The sequence below is a fragment of the Bos javanicus genome, chromosome 2, assembly GCF_032452875.1.
Source record: "Bos javanicus breed banteng chromosome 2, ARS-OSU_banteng_1.0, whole genome shotgun sequence".
NCBI lineage: Eukaryota > Metazoa > Chordata > Mammalia > Artiodactyla > Bovidae > Bos > Bos javanicus.
Genome location: NC_083869.1, coordinates 129,052,534 through 129,075,832, shown reverse-complemented (window position 1 = coordinate 129,075,832; position 23,299 = coordinate 129,052,534). Strand labels below are relative to the sequence as shown.

Sequence of the window (23,299 nt, the reverse complement as noted above, 5' to 3'; positions counted from 1 at the left end):
AGGGACCGGCCCGGATTTATAAAACCAGGGTCCGGCGCTGCGATCTACATTCCGCCTCGGCTGGACATCGGAGCGTGGTCTTTTCGGGCCTTGGCTCCGCGCCCCCGAGGACCAGAAGCGGGGCTGCCCAGCGGCGACCAGTGCGGAGCACCCGGCGCGCCGAGACTAAGCGACTCCCCGGCTTCTGGAGCGCTCGGCCGCCCGGGTGCGCTCAGCGGACCCGGGTTCCCGGCCGCGGGGGCGGGGCCTGCGGCCGAGCGGCGGCCCCGACGCACCCCGCCCTCCCCGCCCCCCGACTTCGCCGAGGCCCGGAAGGGACCGGTCTTGCTTCCGTCTCCGTCGGGGATGCACGGAGGGCGGAGCCGCAGCCCGAGGACGCGACGCGAGCCCAGTTCCGGCGAGGAGGCCGCGCCAGTGACAGCGATGGCGGCGGAGTCGGCGCTGCAAGTTGTGGAGAAGCTGCAGGCGCGCCTGGCCACGAACGCAGACCCGAAGAAGGTGAGCGAGCTGGCGGCCGGGCGGGTGCGGCGTGGGGCGGGCGTTGGGCGCGGCGCGGCCCGGTAACGGTCGCGGGCCCGGGCGCGGCCGTGGTGGGCTCGGACCCGCGGCGCGGTCCCCGCCGGGCTGCGGCCTGCGGCGGGGAACTTCGTGGCCGTCCGGCCGCTGCCCATGCGGTGGGGCCCGCAGGGCGGCCGGCCTCGACGGGCCGGGGCCTCGGCTTCTGCCGGCCCCGGGCGCCCGCGGGCTGCGGCGGGGCCGGGGCGCGCTCCGCGCGGACGCCGCGTGCCGGCGGGGCTCGCGGAGTCCTCCCCCGGGCGTCCCGGGCCAGCTGTTTTCCTGTCGGGAGAGCTCCCCGCCCGGAGTTAACTCCTGCCCGCTCAGCTACTCGCCCTGCGCGATCCGTCCCCTGATTTCTTCCCGTCTTTTTGATGTTTGTTGGAGAGAAGAGGGTAGGGTAGCGGCGCGGGGGGCGGGGGGTGGGGGGGTGTTCTCTGCATGCGCCTGATGGAACCTAGGCTCGGTGTGTGGTCCCTGCGTCCTTAAGACGTTTTTTAATTCCTTTCCGCCTTGATAATTAGAACGTGGACTCTTTTTTTGCTTTCTCAGTAAATCTCTTTCAAAGCAAAAATAAACCTCATGTCACCCTAACTAAAAACTTAGGTTGTAATTGGAAGAGGAGGGGAGAAACAGGGTTAGAGGTTGCAGCTAGATTTTTCTTCTGGCATTGCTGGAAAGGTAAGGGCTACCGTTTCTGGCAGCTGCGATTGATGGGCAACCATTTTTAATTGTGCTCGGCGAGTTTTGTTCCCCCTCCTTAACTGTCTTCATAAGTTAAATGCATGTTTTTTGGGGTTTTTTTTTCCTCCGACTTTTCTTCCATTCAGCTTCTCAGTGACTGGGAGAGGGTCCGGTGGATGTTAGTGGTTTTTTAATTATTGAAATACAGTGATAAAAACACTCAAGGTGCTTGACATTTCTGTCAGCATTATAGCTGCTATGTACAGTCCTTAAGAGTTGGATCTGTAAATCCCAGAGTGCCTTTTAAAGAGGAAATAATCCAGGGAGTCATTAGAGATAAAATGGTGAGGAGATTTGAGTTCTAATTTATTTGCTAGCCATGGACATTGCGGGGGTGGGGGCGGGGGGGTGTTCCTTGCTAAGCCAGTTTCCTCACCTGCTTCTTCTAGGACAGCACTAAAAGGCGGAAGTGCTCAGTAGATGTTAATCTCCACTCTTTACAGTTTTTCTTGATGGATCCCTTTCTCTTCACCTTGCTCTCTGTCATAGGTGAGGTTTTTTTCTGTTTCTAAAGGCTATATCTCATTATCAGAGCACTTGCTTCTCATGCATATCTAGCTCAAAGATCAACTTCAGGACGACATTTGAGCTTTAAGTCTGTGAAAACTGAAATGCTTTCACTTGTTTTGTGTTATATTTTCTATCCTGGCTTCAATACCTAGTGGACAGGCATATTTACAAGTTTCTTTTTACAATAACCCTTTGTGGGCTTCTAATCAATGGTCATTATTTCTGAGTACTAGCTTGTTTTCCCGGACACTGTAGGTTTGCTACTGACTTTAAAACCTTAAAACAACATTATGTAAATCCCCTTATCTCCCCAGTTTCATCTTCCATTGGGTTTAAAAAAAGAAAAAAAAAAGCACCATGTAGTATATGTAGCCATTTCCCCACTAGAGCTTGAATTTTGAAGTAGCTTTTCTAGTTGTTGATGTGCATGAAATTTAAAAGTAAAAAAAGGTTTGTTTGACTTCTCAACCTATTCCAGCTAGGAGTGATTGTGAGTATTTGGGCACAGACAGTCACCCTAAACTTCTGACTTTGCATTATGAAGATCATTTTTGCAAAGGGCACAATAGTTGGCATTCACAAATGAGCTAATGCAGAGGGAAAACTGCAAGCTGGCACCCCGGCCTTCTCAACCTTCTGTTAACCCAACAAGCTCCCACAGGTTGTTCTTGAAATTGCAAGATGATTATATAGCAGTATTGAAATTTGAAACTAAATCTTGATTTCAAACCATTATTAGCCAAAGGGTTGATCGTACACCTCTGTGCATGGATTTTCCAGTGTTAAACATACAGATGTTTAACTATAACTCTGTTTTCACTTTAAGCCCATGTATAATCTAGCTTACTTGGGGGGAAATGTATGAGGCAAACCAGGGTCACTTGGTTCCTACTATTTAAGTGGAAACAGTTTTCATGGCTGGTCAAGTTACTTGTCACATGTTATCGTTTGAACATGGAAACTACCAGGAACACAGTTTGAAGGCAAGTGGAGAACAAGGGGTCAACACTATGAACATCTTTGGCTCTTTGGGATGAAGTAGTGTGCAAAGGACAACTGAGATTCTTAAGCATGGACTGTGCAAATGTTTTCCATTTCTCAATGACTTGTTAACAGTTCTTGCAAACTACTACTGGTCCCTCAGTTTGGTAACAGCAAGTTTCCACCTACCTGAAGCTGGTTTTAGAAAAGGCAGAGGAACCAGAGATCAAATGCCAACATCCGCTGGATCATGGAAAAAGCAAGAGAGTTCCAGAAAAACATCTATTTCTGCTTTATTGACTATGCCAAAGCCTTTGTGTGGATCACAATAAACTGTGGAAAATTCTGAAAGAGATGGGAATACCAGACCACCTGATCTGCCTCTTAAGAAACCTGTATGCAGGTCAGGAAGCAACAGTTAGAACTGGACATGGAACAACAGACTGGTTCCAAATAGGAAAAGGAGTTCGTCAAGGCTGTATATTGTCACCCTGTTTATTTAACTTATATGCAGAGTACATCATGAGAAATGCTCAACTGGAAGAAACACAAGCTGGAATTAAGATTGCCAGGAGAAATATCAATAACCTCAGATATGCAGATAACACCACCCTTATGGCAGAAAGTGAAGAGGAACTCAAAAGCCTCTTGATGAAAGTGAAAGTGGAGAGTGAAAAAGTTGGCTTAAAGCTCAACATTCAGAAAACGAAGATCATGGCATCCGGTCCCATCACTTCATGGGAAATAGATGGGGAAACAGTGTCAGACTTTATTTTTGGGGGCTCCAAAATCACTGCAGATGGTGATTGCAGCCATGAAATTAAAAGACGTTTACTCCTTGGAAGGAAAGTTATGACCAACCTAGACAGCATATTCAAAAGCAAAGACATTACTTTGCCAACAAAGGTCCGTCTCGTCAAGGCTATGGTTTTTCCAGTGGTCATGTATGGATGTGAGAGTTGGACTGTGAAGAAGGCTGAGCGCCGAAGAATTGATGCTTTTGAACTGTGGTGTTGGAGAAGACTCTTGAGAGTCCCTTGGACTGCAAGGAGATCCAACCAGTCCATTCTGAAGGAGATCAGCCATGGGATTTCTTTGGAAGGAATGATGCTGAAGCTGAAACTCCAGTACTTTGGCCACCTCATTCGAAGAGTTGACTCATTGAAAAAGACTCTGATGCTGGGAGGGATTGGGGACAAGAGGAGAAGGGGACAACAGAGGATGAGATGGCTGGATGGCATCACTGACTCAATGGACGTGAGTCTGAGTGAACTCCGGGAGTTGGTGATGGACAGGGAGGCCTGGCGTGCTGTGATTCATGGGGTTGCAAAGAGTCAGACATGACTGAGCAACTGATCTGATTTGAGGATGCCAAAAGAGCTTTACCTTTTTAGTGCTTTGTTCTTCTTTGAATCTCATTGAAAATAGAGAGGCTCTGAAGCCGTGTTTCTCTTGGCTATGGCTAAATTGGTTTGAATATCTCCTGGGTTTTAGTTTTGTCTGCTTTGAAGTTGCCCCTTCTAACCCAAAATGAAGCAGAAAGACAGGGTTTACACTTCAAGTTAGTGCTAGGCTTCAAGATGACACACCATCAGTGACTTCTAGCCCTATCTTATATGTGGCCTTTATAGAGGTCCTGGTAGTGACTTTTCCTCTGCAGATTCTAAACTGTCTGACATTGTGACACTAAGGAGGGACTCTTCTGCTTTGTGTCACGTGTTCTAAGAGGAACATTTTCATTTCCTCTCTTCTAAGGACAGTGTTTTGTTGTTGTTGTTGTTGTTTTTTTTTTTTTTTTTTTTTTTATGTGGCTTTGTAGTATTAAGTTGGCCAAAGGGGTTTTTCTGTAACATTTTACCAACCCAGAGCCTGCTGTGTTAAACACACTTGACTGACTTGCTTGTTAGGCAAGTTACCTTAATCTCACTGAGCTCAATTTCAGTATTTGTAAAATGGGGAACATAAAATCCATTTTATAGAGTTGGTTAACGAGAATGAAATGAGCTAACAGGTGTAAGAGCTTAACGTAGTAGCCAATGCACAATAAATAGTATTCAATATATAAATGCCTTCCAGAGAATGGTGTTAGAGGAGACAATCTGTTTTTTATCTTTTCAGATAGTCTAAATTTTCCTTTTTAAGAAGAGGATTTGGCAGGAATCTTTGCACCCATCACTTGGGTGACAAGAAACACACATATACTGTGTCCTGAGTTGGATGATGGTGGTGATTGAATTGGAAGTGGAGCATAGTTTTCCATAGATACACTACTTGGCTTCTCAGTTGTTCCCAGTCAAACAAGATGATCACATGTGATCCAGTTGCTCTGCCTAGCGACCGTGTTCAGTAATTATTGAAGTAGAATGACCAGAAAAACATACTTGCTACTCCACCTGGTAGTAATATGGCATACTAAGTATAGCCTGGGCTACACATGTAAAAAGAACAGATCCTGTTATCAGACATTTAAATATAAAGGCAGTCATAGTTAATCTGTTTTGAACAAACTGTACTTTTTGGCACTCCTTGAATGTAAATTTGGAGAAGGCAATGGCACCCCACTCCAGTACTCTTGCCTGGAAAATCCCATGGGCGGAGGAGCCTGGTGGGCTGCCGTCCATGGGGTCGCTAAGAGTTGGACACGACTGAGGGACTTCACTTTCACTTTTCAGTGTCACGCATTGGAGAAGGAAATGGCAACCCACTCCGGTGTTCTTGCCTGGAGAATCCCAGGGACGGGGGAGCCTGGTGGGCTGCCGTCTCTGGGGTCGCACAGAGTCAGACACGACTGAAGTGACTTAGCAGCAGCAGCAGCAGAATGTAAATTTATTTGTATATACATAAACCTTTCCTAGAGAATGGCATAGCAGTCATGACTTTGGTTAGAAGTGGAGCAAGTAGGAACTGGCTGAGAATATCTGGTAGAAGATTATGGGTAGCTGTTTAACAAATGGTCAGTTGATGAATGAAATGATTAATAAGCACTTATTGAGCTTGTATAGCATTCCAGGCACTAGGGCTACAGACATGGTTTGAATCCTCACAACCTGTGAAGTAGAGACAGGATTCAGTTCTGTTTTGCAGATGAAGTAACTGGGGCTCAGAGAAGTTAGTGACTTGCACAAGATCACCCCACAAGAAAGTGGCAGGGGCACACTGAAGCCTGTCTTTGACTGAGACTCTATCTTAACAGCTCTGCTATCCTGATTTTGATCAAGTTCAAGAGACTATACTATAGAAAAGAAATGTGGCCAGACCCAGATTGCTTCTCCAGTCTACCCAGACATTTTCGTTCACCATTTGCAATGCAAAGTGCCTATTCTAGCAACTTGAAATTGGTCTTGGCTTCCCACTTAACATCAAAAAGCAAACAAACAAAAACCCCAATTCTGTTAAACACACTTTCTCTGGAAATGTGATTCCCTTTTCCGGTAGAGACCTCTTCTTTTTACTTTCCTCCATGAGTAATTTCCTACATTCGGCACCTTTCTCAGAAATTCTAACTGGGGCAGAGCGGTAGTTGTTGATGACTTTTACTAGAACTGATAGGTCTTCCCTTGGTGTTGCATAGTGGTTGAAAGCACGGAATCTAAAGCCACAGAGCTGAGTGCATCTTGCCGTACATGCATCCTGGGACAAGTAACTTAACTTTATTGAGTCTGTTTTCGCTCTTGTAAATAGGATAATAACCAGACTTAATATTGTATAACACAGGGTAAGCACTTTGCCATTAGATATTATTCTTTGATATTTGTTCAGGGAATGATTATGATTTTATAAAAATTAATGTGTATTTAATTTCTCTCTGCAGCTATTGAAATATTTGAAGAAACTCTCCGCCCTGCCCATTACAGTAGACATTCTTGCGGTAAGAGCTGTGTAATTTTATGTATTATACAACTGTATCCATCTCCTTTGCAATCGGAGAGATTATACAGTAAGGTTAAGACCATGGGCTCTAGAAGTGAAGGAAACCAGACACAAGGTCACATATTGTGTGGTTTTATTGATATGAAATGTCTAGAGTAGGCAGATCCACAGACAGAAAGTAGATTAGTGATTACCAGGGGTGGGAGGAACTGGGTTTCCTTTTAGGGTGATGAAACCGTTCTAAAGCATTAATTCAGGGAGTTCCTTGGTGGATCAGTGGTTAGAACTCTGTGCTTCCACTGCCATGGGCCTGGGTTCAATCCCTGGTTTGGGGAATTAAGTTTCCACAAGTCACACAGTGTGGCCAAAAAAAAGTATTAACTCAGACACCAGATGCAATACTCTTAGGTCAGGATCTGACACCTGCCATAATCACTCTTGTTATTATTTTTAAAGTTCTAGAAGTGTTTTATGTCTTATAAACCATGGGCTTGTTTTTTTTTTTTTTTTTTTTTTACTGTATTTTTGCCGTTCTGGGTTTTTATTGCTGTGCACAGGCGTTTTTAGTTGCCACGAGCAGGCTTCTCATCGCAGTGGCTTTTCTTGTTGTGGCGCACAGACTCTAGGGCGAGTGGGCTTCAGGAGTTGTGACACATGGGCTGAGTCACCGCGAGGCATGTGGAATCTTTGGGACCAGGAATTGAGCCTGTGCTCCTTGCACCAGCAGGCTGATTCTTAACCGCCGGACTAGCAGGGCAGTCCCTCCAGAGGTGTTCTAATTTAGTGTTTTCCTCTTCTCAATTTGGTATGCTTTGCCACTGTGCGTCGTTAGAGGTTTGGCTCACTGACACAAACTAACTTTGTACTCAGACTTGTATGTTTTTGGATGAAGTATTGATTTGTTGGAACGCAGGAGGCTTTATTTCTTTAGAAAATTATGAGCCTAGTTCCACAACCTTCTAACGATTCCTTTGTCAACTTTGTAGGAGACTGGAGTTGGGAAAACGGTAAACAGCTTGCGAAAACACGAGCACGTCGGAAACTTTGCCAGGGACCTGGTGGCCCAGTGGAAGAAGCTGGTTCCTGTAGAACGGTAGGAAAAGTTCTCTTATTCCTTCTCTGCCTTCTTATTTAAAATGTTTATTCTGCCTCAATTATAAAAAATAAGCCATGATCATTAAAGAATATTATAAAATATTTAAAAAGTAGAAGAATAAATTTCTCTTTTTGGTATTGCCTCATGGCTTATGGGATCTCAGTTCCCTGACCAGGGATTGAACCTTGGGCCACAGTAGTGAAAGCCCAGAATCCTCACCACTAGGCCACCAGGGAACTCGAAAGAATAAAAATTTCTAAATTGTACCCTCCAGAGATCAGCATTATTGACATTTTGGAATGTTTCTTTCTAAGCTGGTCTTAAAAGTCATTTTTATACAGTTGTGAATAAACTGACATAAATTACTGCCCCTTTTTAATGTAACAAATCCAATATTTCCCTGTGTTGAAAAGCTTTTTTCACGTACACAAGATACTTGATCTTCTTTGTAGCCTGTAGTTAAACTCATCATGTTCCATTTATGGAATATTTGAGTTTTCCCAGTTTTAAAACCTAGTTGAGTATCTTTGAGCAGAACCTTCTTCCCAAGCCCATGTTTCTAACTATGTAAACTCTTCCATCTTTTGTTGTGTTCAGGTTCTGTGACTTTGTCCTGTGATCAAGGATTACCCTGAACTTTTTCTCGGTTTTTTCCTTTTGTTTTAGAACCACAGAGCCTGAGGAACAGAACTTTGAGAAGAGCAGTTCTCGGAAGCGCCCCAGGGATGCCCTGAGGGAGGAGGCAGAGATAGAGGGGGACTACCCAGAAAGCTGGAAAGCCTCTAGCAGCCAGTCATGCAGTCCTGATAATAGACAGAAAAAGCACAGAAAACTCCCAGAGCTCGAGCGGCCTCACAAAGTATCTCACAGTCATGGGAGGAGAGATGAAAGAAAGAGGTACCACAGAGCTTCTCCAGTTTACTCTTCAGACCATGAGTCTTCCGATTACGGCCATGTTCAGTCCCCTCCACCATCCACCAGCCCTCATCACATGTCTTTGGACCATTACAGACCCCTGGAGGAGGACCATGAGCCCTTTGTTCCCCACCAGAAGCCTGGCAAAGGCCATAGTAACACCTTTCAGGACAGACTGGGGGTCAGTCAAGAGCGACACCTGGGGGAAGCCCAGGGGAGAGAAAGCACGAGTCAGAGCAAGGAGCACAGATCTTCCCATAAAGAAAAACGTCCGGCAGATGCCAGAGGAGACGAGAAGTCTTCTCTGATCAAAGAAAAGTCACACAAGGTCGTCTCCAAAGAGGAAAACCGGAGGCCGACCTCTGGGGACAGCACAAAGGAGAAACCGCCCTCTGGTGTCAGGAAAGAGAAGGAGAAGGAGGGCAGCGCCAAGAAGAAGGTCTTACCCCCCTTGGAGGTGGCTTCAGACAACCACCTTAAAAAGCCCAAACCTAGAGACTCCGAGAAAACCAAATCAGACAAAAATAAGCACAGTCTAGAAAACTCAGACATGGGCAAGGGGGCAGGAGACCTGTTGCCCAAGGCAAAAGAGAAGGTTTCTAACAACCTGAAGACTCAAGAAGGGAAAGTCAAACTTTCACATTCAGATAGAAAGTCGGTGGCTTCCTTCCCTAAAGGTGAGGAGGCAGATTCGGATGATGAATTCGAGAAACCCACCATGTCTTTTGAGTCATACCTCAGCTATGACCAGCCCCGGAAGAAAAAGAAAAAGATTGTGAAAACTTCAACCACGACTCCCGGAGAAAAAGGACTTAAAAAAAATGATTCAAAAAGCACTAGTAAAAACTTGGACTCAGTTCACAAATTACCTAAGGTGAATGAAAACAAGCCTGAGAAGCTTCCGCCAGTTGGAGCCGACTCAGCCAAGCTGAAAAAGGTAACCCCTGCGGCCCCTTCCACCCAGAGCACCTGGGCCTGCAACCCCACTGCTGATTTGCTTGGCTGGCTTTTCCGTGACTTGCTGAATTTCAGTCTGAAATAATTTCCTCCTGGCCTCTCTGGCCACCAGGGTCGGTAGAACCCGAGAAAACTTTTTCTGAGGCATTCCATCGCGCTGGGCCCATCTGTGTGTCTCCTGACTTAGGTGGTATCAGGCATGGCTGCTGCCTGTCCTCCAGGCTGCCTGTGAAGTTACTGCTACATCAGCACCGCTGGGCATCGACTGTGGGAAGGAGCTGTGCTGGTAGAAAGGGGCTCTCCAGTCACTGGTCTCTTCTCTGCAGGTCCCCAGCGATGTGTTGCCAGTATTACCTGACCTCCCATTACCTGTGATCCAGGCCAATTACCGTCCACTTCCTTCCCCTGAATTGATGTCATCTTTCCAACCAAAGCGAAAAGGTAATTTGCTTGTCTTTTTTTTTTTAAGGAAAAAGTGATTTAAAAAATTTATGATCTGACATCATGAATGGTGCATTTTCTAAGAGTGCAGGTTCTAGAGTTTGATGGCTTAGGTTTGAATCCCAGGTCTGGCCTCTACTCCAAGTTATATGATCTTGGGCAATAACTTAATTTTCTTGGGCTTCAGTTTCATACTCTGTAAATGGATGAAATAGTGGTGTCTGCCTATGAGGTAGATTGAAAGTGATAATGCTCGTAAAGCTCTGAGCTCTGGGTTTTTACACAGAGTAAGTGTTCATTAAATCTTAGCAGCTGCTATTACTAGCAGCCTTCTGGTCTGTACATTGCACAGGAGCTTAAAAAAAGGTCTAGGTTTTTTCTGGTTTTTTTTTTTTTTTTTTAAGGTTAGTTTTAATAGCAAAAGAATTAGACACTACATAGGTGTTCCTTTGTCTATGGGGTCACACAGAGTCGGACACGACTGAAGCGACTTAGCAGCAGCAGCAGAAGCAGCAGGTGTTCCTTAGTAAGAGGCTCACAGATGGATCATGGCTCATCCACACCATCGCATCCTGTGCCACTTTTTTTTTTTTTAAGTGGAAAAATCTATGTATTGAGGTGATTTCTAAAATTCAGTAAATGACAAAATGATAGTATGTTATTGATTAAAAGGAATAAAATATTAGCTTGTTTCTGCATAGACTTTCTGGAAGGACATAAGAAACTGTCTAATTCTTTTGCTTTCTCAGAGGCATTGGTTGCCTCAGAAAGGGAACTGAGAGGCTGAAGAATGGGGTGGAAGGAGAGTTTTCATTGAAGAGCCAGTGCCTTTTTAAAAATTTTTTAAAAATCTTTTGATGGCAGCACATGGCCTGTGAGGTCTTAGTTCCCCCACCAGGGGTTGAACCTGCGCCCCCTGCATTGGCAGCTCAGAGTCTTAACCACTGGACCAGTAGGGAGGCCCAGCTTAGTGCCTTTTATAACTTACATTCCTGTTTTTCTTGTCTTGCAGCACTCTCCTCACCCCAGGAAGAGGAAGAAGCTGGATTCACCGGAAGAAGAATGAATTCTAAGATGCAGGTCTATTCTGGTTCCAAGTGTGCCTATCTCCCCAAAATGATGACCTTGCACGAGCAGTGCATCCGGGTGCTTAAAAACAACATCGACTGTAAGTCACGTGCTTCTCTTCTGCTCCCTGGCACGTTGGGTCACTGGGTGACTTGACCGCTACTCAGTCCCTTTTACTCTCGATCCTCTGCAGCGATCTTTGAAGTGGGAGGCGTCCCATATTCTGTCCTTGAACCTGTTTTGGAGAGGTGCACACCTGATCAGTTGTATCGAATAGAAGAGTACAATCACGTGAGTGTCCTGCTTGGGTGGCAGGAGGGCAGTTTGCTGGCTTGTGTCTGAAAAACTAGGTTTGTCTCTGATTCGCCACAGTGATGGGCAGGCAGCAGTCAGGGCGCTGTTCTGGGTTTGCCTATGGGCCTTTAAATACCAGTGTTAGCCCCTGCCCCTAGCATCTTAAGTAGGCCTCTTAGGCTAGAATCAAGGTGGGATTAAAAGGTGGGAGCGGGGAGAGGTGGACCACTTCCCACACGTCCCTTGCACTTTCCTAGATTCAGAAGTCAAGGGAAAATTCTAGAAGCACAGCCCATGGGATCCAAGGCAGGGATTGAGCTTTGTTCACCAGACACCTGAGTGTCAATATGGAAGATTGACTGAGTGTCTTCTAGAGGCAAACAGATCTATCCCCCAGTCCTCCTAAGGCCAGAGACACTCATTTGATTTCGTGAGCTGTCCCTCTCTGGTTCAAAGGATCTGTGGCATCTCCTCCTCAGGCGGCCCCTGGCCATGGCAGTTCAGTGTGGTGCTGGAGGAATGCTTGGACTGGACTTCAGTTCCTTCCCTGCACAGGAAAAGACTGATCTGAAGCTAATTTGGTGTTGTCTTCTCTCCTAGCCCCTCAGCCCCCAGCAGCAGTTAGCAGTGCCTTGCACTTAATATTTTAATTCAGGGATTCGGTTTTTCCTAGAACTATGGTGTTTTACAATACTACTACTGTTACTGTGCAGACCAAAATATTGTTAGGAAACTGGCCACCGTGGGTGATTGAGGATGGAAAAGAGGCATGCAAGAGTGCGTGCATGTAAATGACATCCTGGTTCTGATTTTAGGTATTAATTGAAGAAACGGATCAATTATGGAAAGTTCACTGTCACCGAGACTTCAAGGATGAAAGGCCGGAAGAGTACGAGTCATGGCGGGAGATGTACCTGCGGCTTCAGGATGCACGAGAGCAGCGGCTGCGAGTCCTCACAAAGAACATCCGATCTGCACACGCCAATAAGCCCAAAGGTAAGACTGCAGGCCGGGACTGGCAGAAGGGTGAGCCCTGTGCTCTGGTCATGTCACGGCTGTGGCGGGCTCAGCTCACCTCTGGCCCCTAGCGCTCGCGTTTGCACAAGTGGGCGGAGGGAAGGTGTGTGTGCTGCCACTGCCCGTGCTGCCCTACAGAGAGCTTTCCAGGGCTGGTCGATGATCCACTACCTTGGGAGGCCCTTGAAAAGCCTTTGTCTCTTAACAGCATAGATTATTAACAATAGCATCTCAGCTCAAGAAGGCAGGTATTAACCTCCATTTATCCACAGGCCGACAAGCAAAAATGGCCTTTGTCAACTCTGTGGCCAAGCCACCTCGTGATGTTCGAAGGAGGCAGGAGAAATTTGGAACAGGAGGAGCAGCTGTGCCTGAAAAAATCAGGTAAGACCTCTGCTCCTCTGTGGTTCTGCCTGCTCAGGGAGAGAGCCTTAGGGCAGGAAGCGATTCATTTTGTCTAGGGGAGGGGGGAGCCTGAGGCCAGAATGGGTTCTGAAGGCTGACCTTGACCCACTGGGCCCTAGCTCCCTGAGCCACAGCTTCCATGGCTGCACTGTGGCCCGGATAATGACCCCTGCCCCTCAGAGAGGTCAGGATTACATGGAGAACAGGGCCTGCCTCTGGGACTCATTCCCTAAGGCTTTCCCTTTCTCTGCTTAAACAGAAAACATGTTACTGCAATGACTATGTTATCTAAGTATGTTTGCATTTTCAAAATACAGATTTACACCGAAACAGTGAAACATTAGTCAAGATTATCATTCATCCCAAAGACTACCATGTCACTTCCAAGCTATGAGCAAAATCTAGGTAGCCGGTCCACTGTTCATAGCCACAGAACCGAGTCCGCAGGCCAGCCCACTTCAGGCTGTTTGTGCCGAGGGTCGGTTTTTCCTGCTTTTGACTTTCACCTTTGCTCTGTGTTCCAGGATCAAGCCAGCGCCGTACCCCACAGGAAGCAGCCGCGCTTCCTTCAGCAGTGGCAGCAGCAACAGCTTTAACGCCAGCCCCGAGGAGCCGGCCTACGACGGCCCGAGCACCAGTGGCGCCCACCCAGCTCCAGTGGTCAGCAGCACCGTTTCCTACGATCCTAGGAAACCAGCCGTGAAGAGTAAGTACCTTGGGGCTCTGCTCAGATACCTCAGCTAGTTCCCACGAGCGTCTGCGCCCCTCTAACGTCATCAGCGCGGCACCAGCAGTGCCCGTGTGTGTTAGGTGCGGCATGCGTGAGGCCTTGCACGTGGCCGGTCTAAACATCAGCGCCTCCTTCCTCTGCCTCGTTCATATGTGTGTTGTGTGCATCGTTTACATTTTGAGTGTAGTGAATATTCATTCTGGTGCTCTGCTTGTTGTTTTTTTGTTTTTGTTTTTGTTTTTTCAGCTTAAATGTAAACTTGCTTCTCTAGGCAGCAACATGGAGTTAACAGCTGAATGATTTTGTTGAAGTTTTATAACCCCAGCTTCCAAGTATTTATTTTTTATATCTAATTGGATCTAGTTTGTGTCTCACTAACTTTATTACCATAGACGATCCTAAGTATTCTACAGGGGTGTCCTGACTTAAGCATTATTCTGTATTGACTTCAGAGCTCGCAGGAGTGTGGGAGCTTTGCTTGGGCTCAGGCTAACCCATTTAGAAGCAGGCTAGTCCTTCTTAGGTGGTATTTGCATTTAGCTCATCTCAGACCTGTTGCTGCACAGGACAGGTATGAGAGTGGGTGCTTTTTGCTGGTTTGGATGTTGGTGAAGCAGAGTTAAATTGCGGCTCAGAATGGCCTTTAGAGTCTGGCAGGGATTGAAGCCCATTTCTGTCACTTAGCCAGGGGCCAGCCCGAGAGACTTAGAGGGAGTGATTGTCGGGGCCCTGGCGGGTGCTTGGAAAGCATTCGCTTTGGGCTGCTACTTGCATCGGTTCATCTGGCTGCGTAGAGCCAAGAGTAGCAGGCCTTGGGTTTGCCTAAACCACTGGTGTCTGGTGTCCAAACTGCTGTGGATCTGAAACAACTGCCTTGTCTCTCTTCACAGAAATTGCCCCAATGATGGCCAAGACAATTAAAGCTTTCAAGAACAGGTTCTCCCGACGATAAATCGAGGACTTACCTTGGAAATGAAATCTGGGGGGAGGAATACAAGGACGGTGGGGGTTGGGGAATGGAACTTCCACAGGAGACCAGAGCCTTTCACTCCGTGGAAGCTTTTGGTCCCCGAGTCCTGCGCCGTCAGCGGGCGTGTGCCCGAGCCGGTGTCCGCAGCCGCTGCCTCCTTGCCTGGCGAGCACTTCAGAGTTCTGAAGACGTGAAGCTTCGCTCTCACCGAGGATTTTAAGGTCGATTGTACCTTTGTTGTTAATTAGCTTCTTTGTAAACTATAAGACATAGTTTTAATTAATAAATATTGCCCCCAGATTGTATTTATATTACCTCCCCCTGCCCCCAATTTTTCTGTTCTGTTCTGTTTTGGTCCTCTCCCACACACTTAGCCTTTTATTTTCAGGGCTCTTTGTTAGAAGCCTAGTGGAAGTCTTTCTCCTGTCCCGGTTCATCTCTCCTGAGCGGACTCTGGTCCGGAGAGAGGACTGCGTGTCCCCGGAGCCTGTGCGGGGCACGCTGCGCTGCGGGTTGCCTGTGCTGGAAGGGGAGCCTGGCCTGGAGACTGGCGTGTTCAGGGCGGCCCCCTCCCTCTGGGAACCCGTCTCAGTGTCACGCTGCGGTCCTGCACAGGTGCATCTCTTCCCTACTCATCACATAGTATTTATTAAGGGACGTTCTAGAGTCTTCCCCCCGCCCCACCATTCTTTTTGCCAGGTCCCACTTCTTTTGAGGCTTAACTTGAGGACACAGAACCCCAGTATTTTTACAGTTTCCAGTTTCTAATTCAAAACTTGGGGCTCCTTTTCCTCCCTGACTTTTCCCTCTCCCCACTGGCATGGGGCAGAAGACAAACACCTGGAGGGGCTTTTTGTAGGCCCCCAATGCAACTTAAAAACCAGCACTTTAATCTCTTACTCCCTGTGAATCGCTGAATGGTTTTAAAAAGTAATGCTGTGTTGGAAATCGGTTTTGTTTTTGCCTTTCTTTAAGATCATGTGATTGAAAGAGCACAATTTGCTATGTTTTGTAGAGAACTCTGCAGCTTGAAACTCTCTCTACCTTTGAGTTTTTAAGCCAGAATTTGTAGGAAAGGACCAGTTTAAGGAAAGGGTTTGAGCCACAGGGGCATCCACAGGTTTGGAAGGGAGAATCTCACTTTGGAGTTGACATAGGACGAAAGATTAGAACTAGGAGGACAGCATCAGTGTTCTTGGCTGTTGAAGGGCAGTGACCTAGTAGGAACCCCCTTAGTCATGACCCTGGTAGAAGTAGATACTATAAATTGGAGATGCCCATCCTTTAGAAATCTGAGAAGCAGATTGAGGGTGTGGTTAGTGTGGCAGCCCATGGAGCTTGGCAGTTGGTAGTCCCTTTGACAAGGTCACTCAAAGCTCACAGTATGGAGCCCACTGTTTTTAACCATCCTGTAGACCTCAGGCTAATTCTGAAGATTGCAGAGCAACACAGCAAGAAGTCTGTGCAGCAAAAGCTGCGTTGTTCAGTGTGCATTGCTGTGCAAGGTGCCTGAGGGACGCAAGTATTGCTGTGTTTTAATTTGCTGTATTTTTGAACTGGGTAAAAGCATTCTTTCTCTTGATCATATGTATTACCATTCCACCAGTCCCCCAGCCCGCTCCCCAAATGTGATACTAGGAAGCCTCTTCTCTAAAACCACGAGCACCTGGGACAGCTTCCTCTCGGTGTCCACACCTTGAATTTGTCTCTTTACCTGTGTGTTGAAGTCTCTGCCACTGAAACCAGTTTTCCATATTTGATTCAGTTGTGTGTGATTTAATTTCCTTCATTAGGAGTCTTTGAGCAGGGAGGGAATAAAAGACACACCCCAGCATCACTCCCCATCTTTGGATCACCCGTTTACATAGAGCCAGATCTTCCTCCCGCCCCCTCTAAGAGTGTCTGCATCAGGGTATGACTTGGTGGGAAGGGTGAGGGAAGAGGAGAAGCCGAGTTTCCAAATGACCGCCTCTCCTGGATTGTTGAAATGGCTGCAGAGCAGACACAGGTTGATGTTGAACCTTTGGTCTCATTTGTGAAAACTTGTGCAATTCCTTTTTTCTGTGCTACACTACACACAAATCACCAAATTGCAAATTAACCCATTGTGATCCTTGGTGTAATGAACAGTTTCTTTGGGGCTTTTTCTTTCTTTCCGGGAAGTGGGAGGGAAAGGAGCAAGGTATTATCTTGCTCTTCATTTGTATTTTGGTCCCAAAATGTAAATACGATTTTCTATGTTACTTTTTTGTGGTAACTACCAAGATGAATATTTTAATTAGATAAGTTATATGAAAAGAAAGGAAAATTCCATGTCTAAATAAAAAAAAAACAATACCCATATTTATTCTGTTGTCTTTCTTCCGTTCTCCCTTATTGTGTCAGAATGGTAGTCGGTCACAGTGTCTGGTTCCTGGGCTGGAGGCAGAGATCTTAATCCCTGGGCTGGGCCGTAAAGGATGAATTTCTGTCTGTATTGTAGCACAGCTGTTCTGGGGAAGGGGGACTCCCAGCGGGGAGAACCCTATGAGCAAAGCAAGGCAACTCAGATACAAATGAGCACTTAGTTTAAAAACTCTTGGCTGAGCTGGGGAACTTGCATATTCATAGCAAATTCTTATGTTGTTGCTGTGTCAGACAGACACGGCCCTGCCTTCATGCAGCAGCATCTAGTAGGGGAGACAGTGATGAAATAACAACACAAATAGTTTGTGTTTTTCTTTTCTGGCTGCACCACATAGCTTGTAGGATCTCAGTTCCCTAGCCAGGGATTGAACCCAGCTCCTTAGCAGTTAAAAGTGCAGAGTCCCAACCACTGGACTGCCAGGGAATTCCCAAAATCATTGTTTAAAATACAGATTTCTGGGCCCCACTACAGAAATCTGAATTGGTCAGAAGTATGATCTGGAAAAAGGTACTTTTTCATAGGCCTCCCTCAATGAGTTGGCATGAGTAGCCTGGTTTGGGAATGCCTAGTACAGTGGGACAAAGAAGGGAATGGCACCCCACTCCAGTACTCTTGCCTGGAAAATCCCATGGACAGAGGAGCCTGGTGGGCTGCAGTCCATGGGGTCGCTAAGAGTCGGACACGACTGAGCGACTTCACTTTCACTTTTCACATTCATGCATTGGAGAAGGAAATGGCAACCCACTCCAGTGTTCTTGCCTGGAGAATCCCAGGGACCGGGGAGCCTGGTGGGCTGCCGTCTCTGGGGTCGCACAGAGTCGGACACAACTGAAGCGACTTAGCAGCAGCAGTACAGTGGGAGGACAACGCATGAACTTTGGAGTAAGTCAGATTCAGGTTTAAATCCTGGCTCCACCACTCTAGCTTTGTGAAATCTCTCTGAGCCTCGGCTTCTTCATCTATGAAATGGGAATAATGACACCTCGCAGGAATTCTTACAAGGATTAAATGAAAGAAGTAGAGCTCAATAAGTTTTAATGTCCTTCATTCTCTCCAAAGGTGGAATGAAAGGCAAAGTTTTGTTTCCAATTGACAGGAATTAAAGCTTTAGGGTCACAAGCTAAGCACTATTCTGAGGTCAGTCAGCCCTTCCTGATAACTGAAATCTTAGCCCCTGCTGCCCCAGATAGATTAGTTCAACTTCTCTGTTTTAGACTCCTATCTCTTCCAGGTCCCTTAAACCATAGCCCGCAACAACCACCAAAAACGCAGCCACTACCTAATTTCTTGTTATCTCAGGAATCACAAATACCAGGAATTTGGTGTAAGACGGAAGTGGTGGGAACGGAGGAAAATGAGCTACTAACCAGCTCCACTTGATTGTTTCCAGGTAGACGGCGGGTCCAGTGTTGCCGCATCTTAGGGGTTTTAAATAGAAGACAGGAATCGAGATGCATGTGTAAAGTCCCCCAGTTTCTAAAACCCTGCGTCACAACTCTGCGATACTTCAGAAAACCTATATATGAAGTGGATGATTCTCCAGAAATAGAACTTATCAAAATGACCCCTATAGAAATGGCAAATCTAAACAGACTAATTACCATAGAAGAAATAGAGAAAGTGGTTGCAGTGCTTGCCCTATAAAAAAAGCTCCAGACCCAAGATGTCCTAGGGGAATTCTTCCAGCCTTAAAGATCGGATAATACCAAGGCCACTTAAACTACTGCAAAGCAAAGAGAGAAGAGCTTGGGGAACCTGGGGCTTGGCTATGGTACAGTAACAACTAAAATCCCAGTGACTCAAAACAACTAAGCTTTGGGGACTTCCCTGGTGGTCTGGTGCTTAAGAATCCACCTGGCAATGCAGAGGACGCTGGTTTGATCCCTGGTCCAGGAACTAAGATCCCATGTGCCCTGGGGCAACTAAGCCCATACGCTGCAACTACTGAAGCCTCGTACCACAACTAGAGAGTCCATGCACCACAATGAAAGATCTTGCATGACACAATGAAGGTCCAATGTGCTGAAACAGATGTGAGGCAGAAAAGTAAATATTAAAAAATAAAAGTTTGTTACTCAGTGTCCCTTAGGGAGGCCTTTCCAAGTAAGTGTGGAATACTGCACTGGACCCTAAGCTGTGTCCAGAGGATACATCCATCATTTCCATCATATTTCACTGGCTGCACCAGAACTCAAGGGAAGTGCAATTCATCCATATACCTTGATGCAGAGCACCAGAAATATTTGCTAACTCCAAAGGCAATCATAGTAGCCTGGACTCTTGGGTAATCCACAAGCCCACCCAACTTTGGATCCCACTCTTCCAGGTAAGCTCTTTGTGTCTCAATATTTTCCTCCAAAAATGAGGACAATACACCAACTTTATAGAGCTATCATATAATGATTTAATGAGATAAAAATATGTCAAGTGCCTAGAATAGGGCCTGGCACATAAAAAGAGCTCAAAGCATGTTAGCCAGGAGATTGATGATGAATTAGGGGAAGTACGCAACATGGAAGGATTTCCCACGTCGAGCAGTGGTAAAAGAATCCTCCTGCCAATGCAGGAGACCATCCCCAGGTCAGGAAGATCTTCTGGAGGAGGAAATGGCAACGCACTCCAGTATCCTTTCTTGGAAAATGCCATGGACAGAGGAGCCTGGCAGAGTACAGTCCATGCGGTCAGAAAGAGTCGGACACAACTTAGCAACCGAGCGCACACACGTGAGTGTATACACACACACACACACACACACAACCAGACTTTCAGCTCAGCGCCACCGCCTGGTTCAATGGGAAATTGCAATTGCTAAGCGGGGTGGATTTGGAGGAAACCAGGAGAATCCCAGGGACGGGGGAGCCTGGTGAGCTGCCGTCTATGGGGTCGCACAGAGTCGGACACGACTGAAGTGACCTGCAGCAGCAGCAGCAGCAGCTGTTGGAAGGGTAGCCTAGCTCTGAATTGCCTTTTGCTTTGGCAAGCAGATTCTTTACCACTGGCACCTGGGGAGCCTGACAGTCTGGTTAGCACTAAGTAATCAACACTATCTAACCTCTTCCTACCCAGCAGATGGTGTTTCGAACCTTTCTCATACATCATTTTATAAAGCCCTCATAGTAAAACACTATAAAGTAGGCACTCTTCTTATATAACAGATTTAGAGAAGCTAAGCGACTTGCCCAACAGGCCATACCCAGTATTTGTAGGACTGGGGCAAGAGTACAAATAAGGAAGCTTTGCAGCAGAACAGCTTCAAAGTCAATGGGGTAGAGGAGCCAGTACAGTAGTGCGTCTGAGGTGCTGGCTGTGGATTTCAATGCGATCATTTGCCCTCATGTGTTCATTGTCTGGCTTTTGCTTCTACAGATGCTGCTCTGTATCTGATTTAGACAGACTGTGAACATATCTTTTTAAAATACCTTTCAAATTCTTCGTAGGGTATAATTTTGATAGATGACTGCAGATTTTCCTATAGTTTTTCAAATTAATAAAGACCATATGACTTCCCCCAAAAAAGTTATAAATGGAACTAATGAGCTGTTAAATAAAATACAGCCTAGGGAATTCCCTGGCAGTCCATTGGTTAAGGCTCCAAGCTTTTACTGCTGCGGGCCTGGGTTTGATCCCTGGTAGGGGAACTAAGATCCCGCAGACTTCATGGCCTGGCCCCAAATAGCCAAACAAACCAAAAGTACAGCCTATTCTGCTACTTCGACAAATAAATACCTTCGCGATGACCTGGGGGCCACATTTAGATTTCTGAGCCTTTGGAGCTCTGCACTAGAAGGTCATGGAATGGGAAAAGGCAAGGCCCTAGCCCCACCCCTCTTCTCAGACCCTAAATATGTTTCCCTGCAAGGGGGCTCGAGCACAGCTGTGCAGGTGTCCTCATCTGCACGCCCACATTCTATTGTAGGGTCTCTAAATTGAAAAGGTCCATCAGGTATCCAGCACAGTGAATGATGAAAGAGCCACAGCATCACATCTCAGAATACTAGGGACCAAGAGAAGATCTTAAAAGCTTCCAGGGAGGAAATGGAAATCCACACAAAGAATGACACTGTATTTCTCAAAGCTGGGAGAAAACAATAATACCTTCAAAATCTTGAGATTCCATCCTCATCCAAACTACCCATTAAACGTAAGGGAAGTTTAAAGACATTTTCAGGAGTCACTTCCGACGCACGGTAGCATGGTAGCCACCTACAAGAGGGCTTCTAATAGGTTCTACCTCTTGGTATTCACGGCCTTATGGTGTTTCCTCTCACATGAAATATGGCTGACGTATGGAACCATGGAATATTGCAGAGTCAACAACATGCGATTTCTAAGGTTAAGTCATAAAAGATATTGTATTTTCTATTTTTCCCTCTCTTGGATCACTTGCTGTGGTGAAAGCCAGCCACCATGTCAAGAGGACACTCAAGCAGTCCTATGGAGTGGTCCACAGGAGGAACTCGGGTCTCGTGCCAACAGCCCGCACCAACTTGCCAGCCGTGCAAGTTCACCATCTTGGAAGTGTATCCTCCAGTCCCGGCCAAGCCATCAGAAGACTTGAGTTTCATGAGAGAAGAGACAGACGCCCCTGCCCACACCAAGCAAAGCCACTCCCAAGTTCCTGACTCGCAGCAATTGTCAGATGAAGGTCAATTGTTGCCTTAAGATTAAATCTGGCGGTGATTTGTTACATGACGAAAGGTGAACAGGGGTACGCTGGGGGCAGGGGAGCAGGGAGCCACCATATTTTGCAGTTCTTCCAATTAAAAGGTAAAGTCTATATCTCAACTCTTGAATTTGGATTTGGCCAATAAATCTTGGTTTGGCTGATGGAACATTAACAAAAACGATAGAAGCCGGAGGTTATCGAATGCTTGTGTAATTGGCCCTTCCCTCCTGTGCTCCTGGAATTCAGTAACTGCAGCAACGTGAGTGAGCTCAGGTAGCCTGCTGGTGACCCCTGGCCATCACCTCCGCTAACAGCTCGTATCAACAAGACATGTGAGTGAGGCCATTCCAAACTAATCAGCCCAGCCAACTTGCCCAGAAAACAACTGCCCTGGTGATCTGCAGAACCATGCGAAACAGTAAATGTTGTTGTTTAAAGCTTTTAGGTTTTGGGGTGATTTGTTACACAGTATAAGCTAATTGATACAACATGTTTGCTTTATGTATACCTTTTTGTTTCAGGAAAACAAAGGAGGCTCAAAGCCTAGTTTCTTCTCAGACTTATCTGATCTTGGGCAAATTAATTCACTTCTTTTAGCCTCAATTTTCCTCACCTTCAAACTGGAGAAAATACTGGGCAATACTCCCTATCTCTTAAAGATCATGTGACAAATGATTAAGATGAACCACATAAACTACCCTGTAAAGAATCTGCCTGCAATGTGGGAGACCTGGGTTCGATCCCTGGGTTGGGAAGATCCCCTGGAGAAGGGAAAGGCTACCTACTCCAGTATTCTGGCCTGGAGAATCCCATAAACTGTAGAGTCCATGGGGTCACAGAGTGGGACACAACAGACCGACTTTCATTTCACATGAACTACATAGGCTTCCCAGGGGGCGCTTGTGGTAAAGAACCCAGTATTCACTGGGAGGACTGATGCTGAGGCTCCCATACTTTGGCCACCTGATTCGAAGAGCTGACTCACTGGAAAAGACCCTGATGCTGGGAAAGATTGAAGGCAGGAGGAGAAGTGGACAACAGAGGATGAGATGGTTGGATGGCATCACCGATCAACGGACATGAGTTTGAACAAACTCAGGGAGATGGTGAAGGACAGGGAAGCCTGGTGTGCTGCAGTTCATGGGGTCGCAAAGAGTTGGACACGACTGAGCAACTGAACAGCAGCAGCAGCCAAGGCAGGAGATGGAAGAGACCTGGGTTTGATCCCTAGATTGGGAAGATCCCCTGAAGGAAGGCATGGCAACCCACTCCAGTATGCTTGCCTGGAGAATCCCCATGGATGGAGGAGCCTGGTGGGCTACAGTCCATGGAGTCACAAAGTGTCTGACATGAGCGAAGCAACTTGACACACACACATACAAACTACATAATGTGCTTAGCATGGCACAGGGTACAGGATAAATCGTAAAGGGTGACAATGATGTAAATGACAGGAAAGAAGACAAAAATGGGCAGAGGGCAGGGTAAGGCCTGGGTTAGTCCCAAAGTGGGACACAGTCTTTCTAAAGAAGGACTGCTGAGTGTATCATTCAATTAAACAAGTATTTGCTAAGTGTTTAGCACATGCTGGGCCCGATCCCTGAAATTGTAATGTAAAAGCAGGAATAGGTCATGTCATTGAGCTATTTGAATCAGAACCAAGCTTGCCTGCT

At 46.5% G+C, this 23,299-nt stretch overlaps 1 protein-coding gene across 2 annotated transcripts; it reads left to right on the top strand.

Annotated features, from left to right (window-relative positions):
• Nucleotides 1–289: 289 nt before the first annotated feature.
• On the top strand, nucleotides 290–16,896 carry ELOA (elongin A). Of its 2 annotated transcripts, none has more exons than XM_061393390.1 (11): nucleotides 290–498; nucleotides 6,602–6,658; nucleotides 7,647–7,753; nucleotides 8,423–9,608; nucleotides 9,955–10,069; nucleotides 11,082–11,237; nucleotides 11,331–11,428; nucleotides 12,247–12,427; nucleotides 12,721–12,832; nucleotides 13,378–13,559; nucleotides 14,474–16,896. In XM_061393390.1, the coding sequence occupies exons 1-11, from the start codon at nucleotides 346–348 to the stop codon at nucleotides 14,533–14,535; spliced, it is 2,409 nt and encodes an 802-aa protein (XP_061249374.1). In that variant the 5' UTR covers nucleotides 290–345; the 3' UTR covers nucleotides 14,536–16,896. The 2 variants fall into 2 exon arrangements, with proteins under 2 accessions (XP_061249374.1, XP_061249385.1); XM_061393401.1 differs by lacking the exon at nucleotides 290–498 and adding an exon at nucleotides 820–950.
• Nucleotides 16,897–23,299: the final 6,403 nt, after the last annotated feature.

Coding starts and splice junctions, on each gene's coding strand:
- ELOA (XM_061393390.1), top strand. CDS start 346: ATGCACGGAGGGCGGAGCCGCAGCCCGAGGACGCGACGCGAGCCCAGT. Junction 499..6,601: donor CGAACGCAGACCCGAAGAAG/GTGAGCGAGCTG, acceptor TTCTCTCTGCAG/CTATTGAAATATTTGAAGAA. Junction 12,833..13,377: donor GCTGTGCCTGAAAAAATCAG/GTAAGACCTCTG, acceptor TCTGTGTTCCAG/GATCAAGCCAGCGCCGTACC.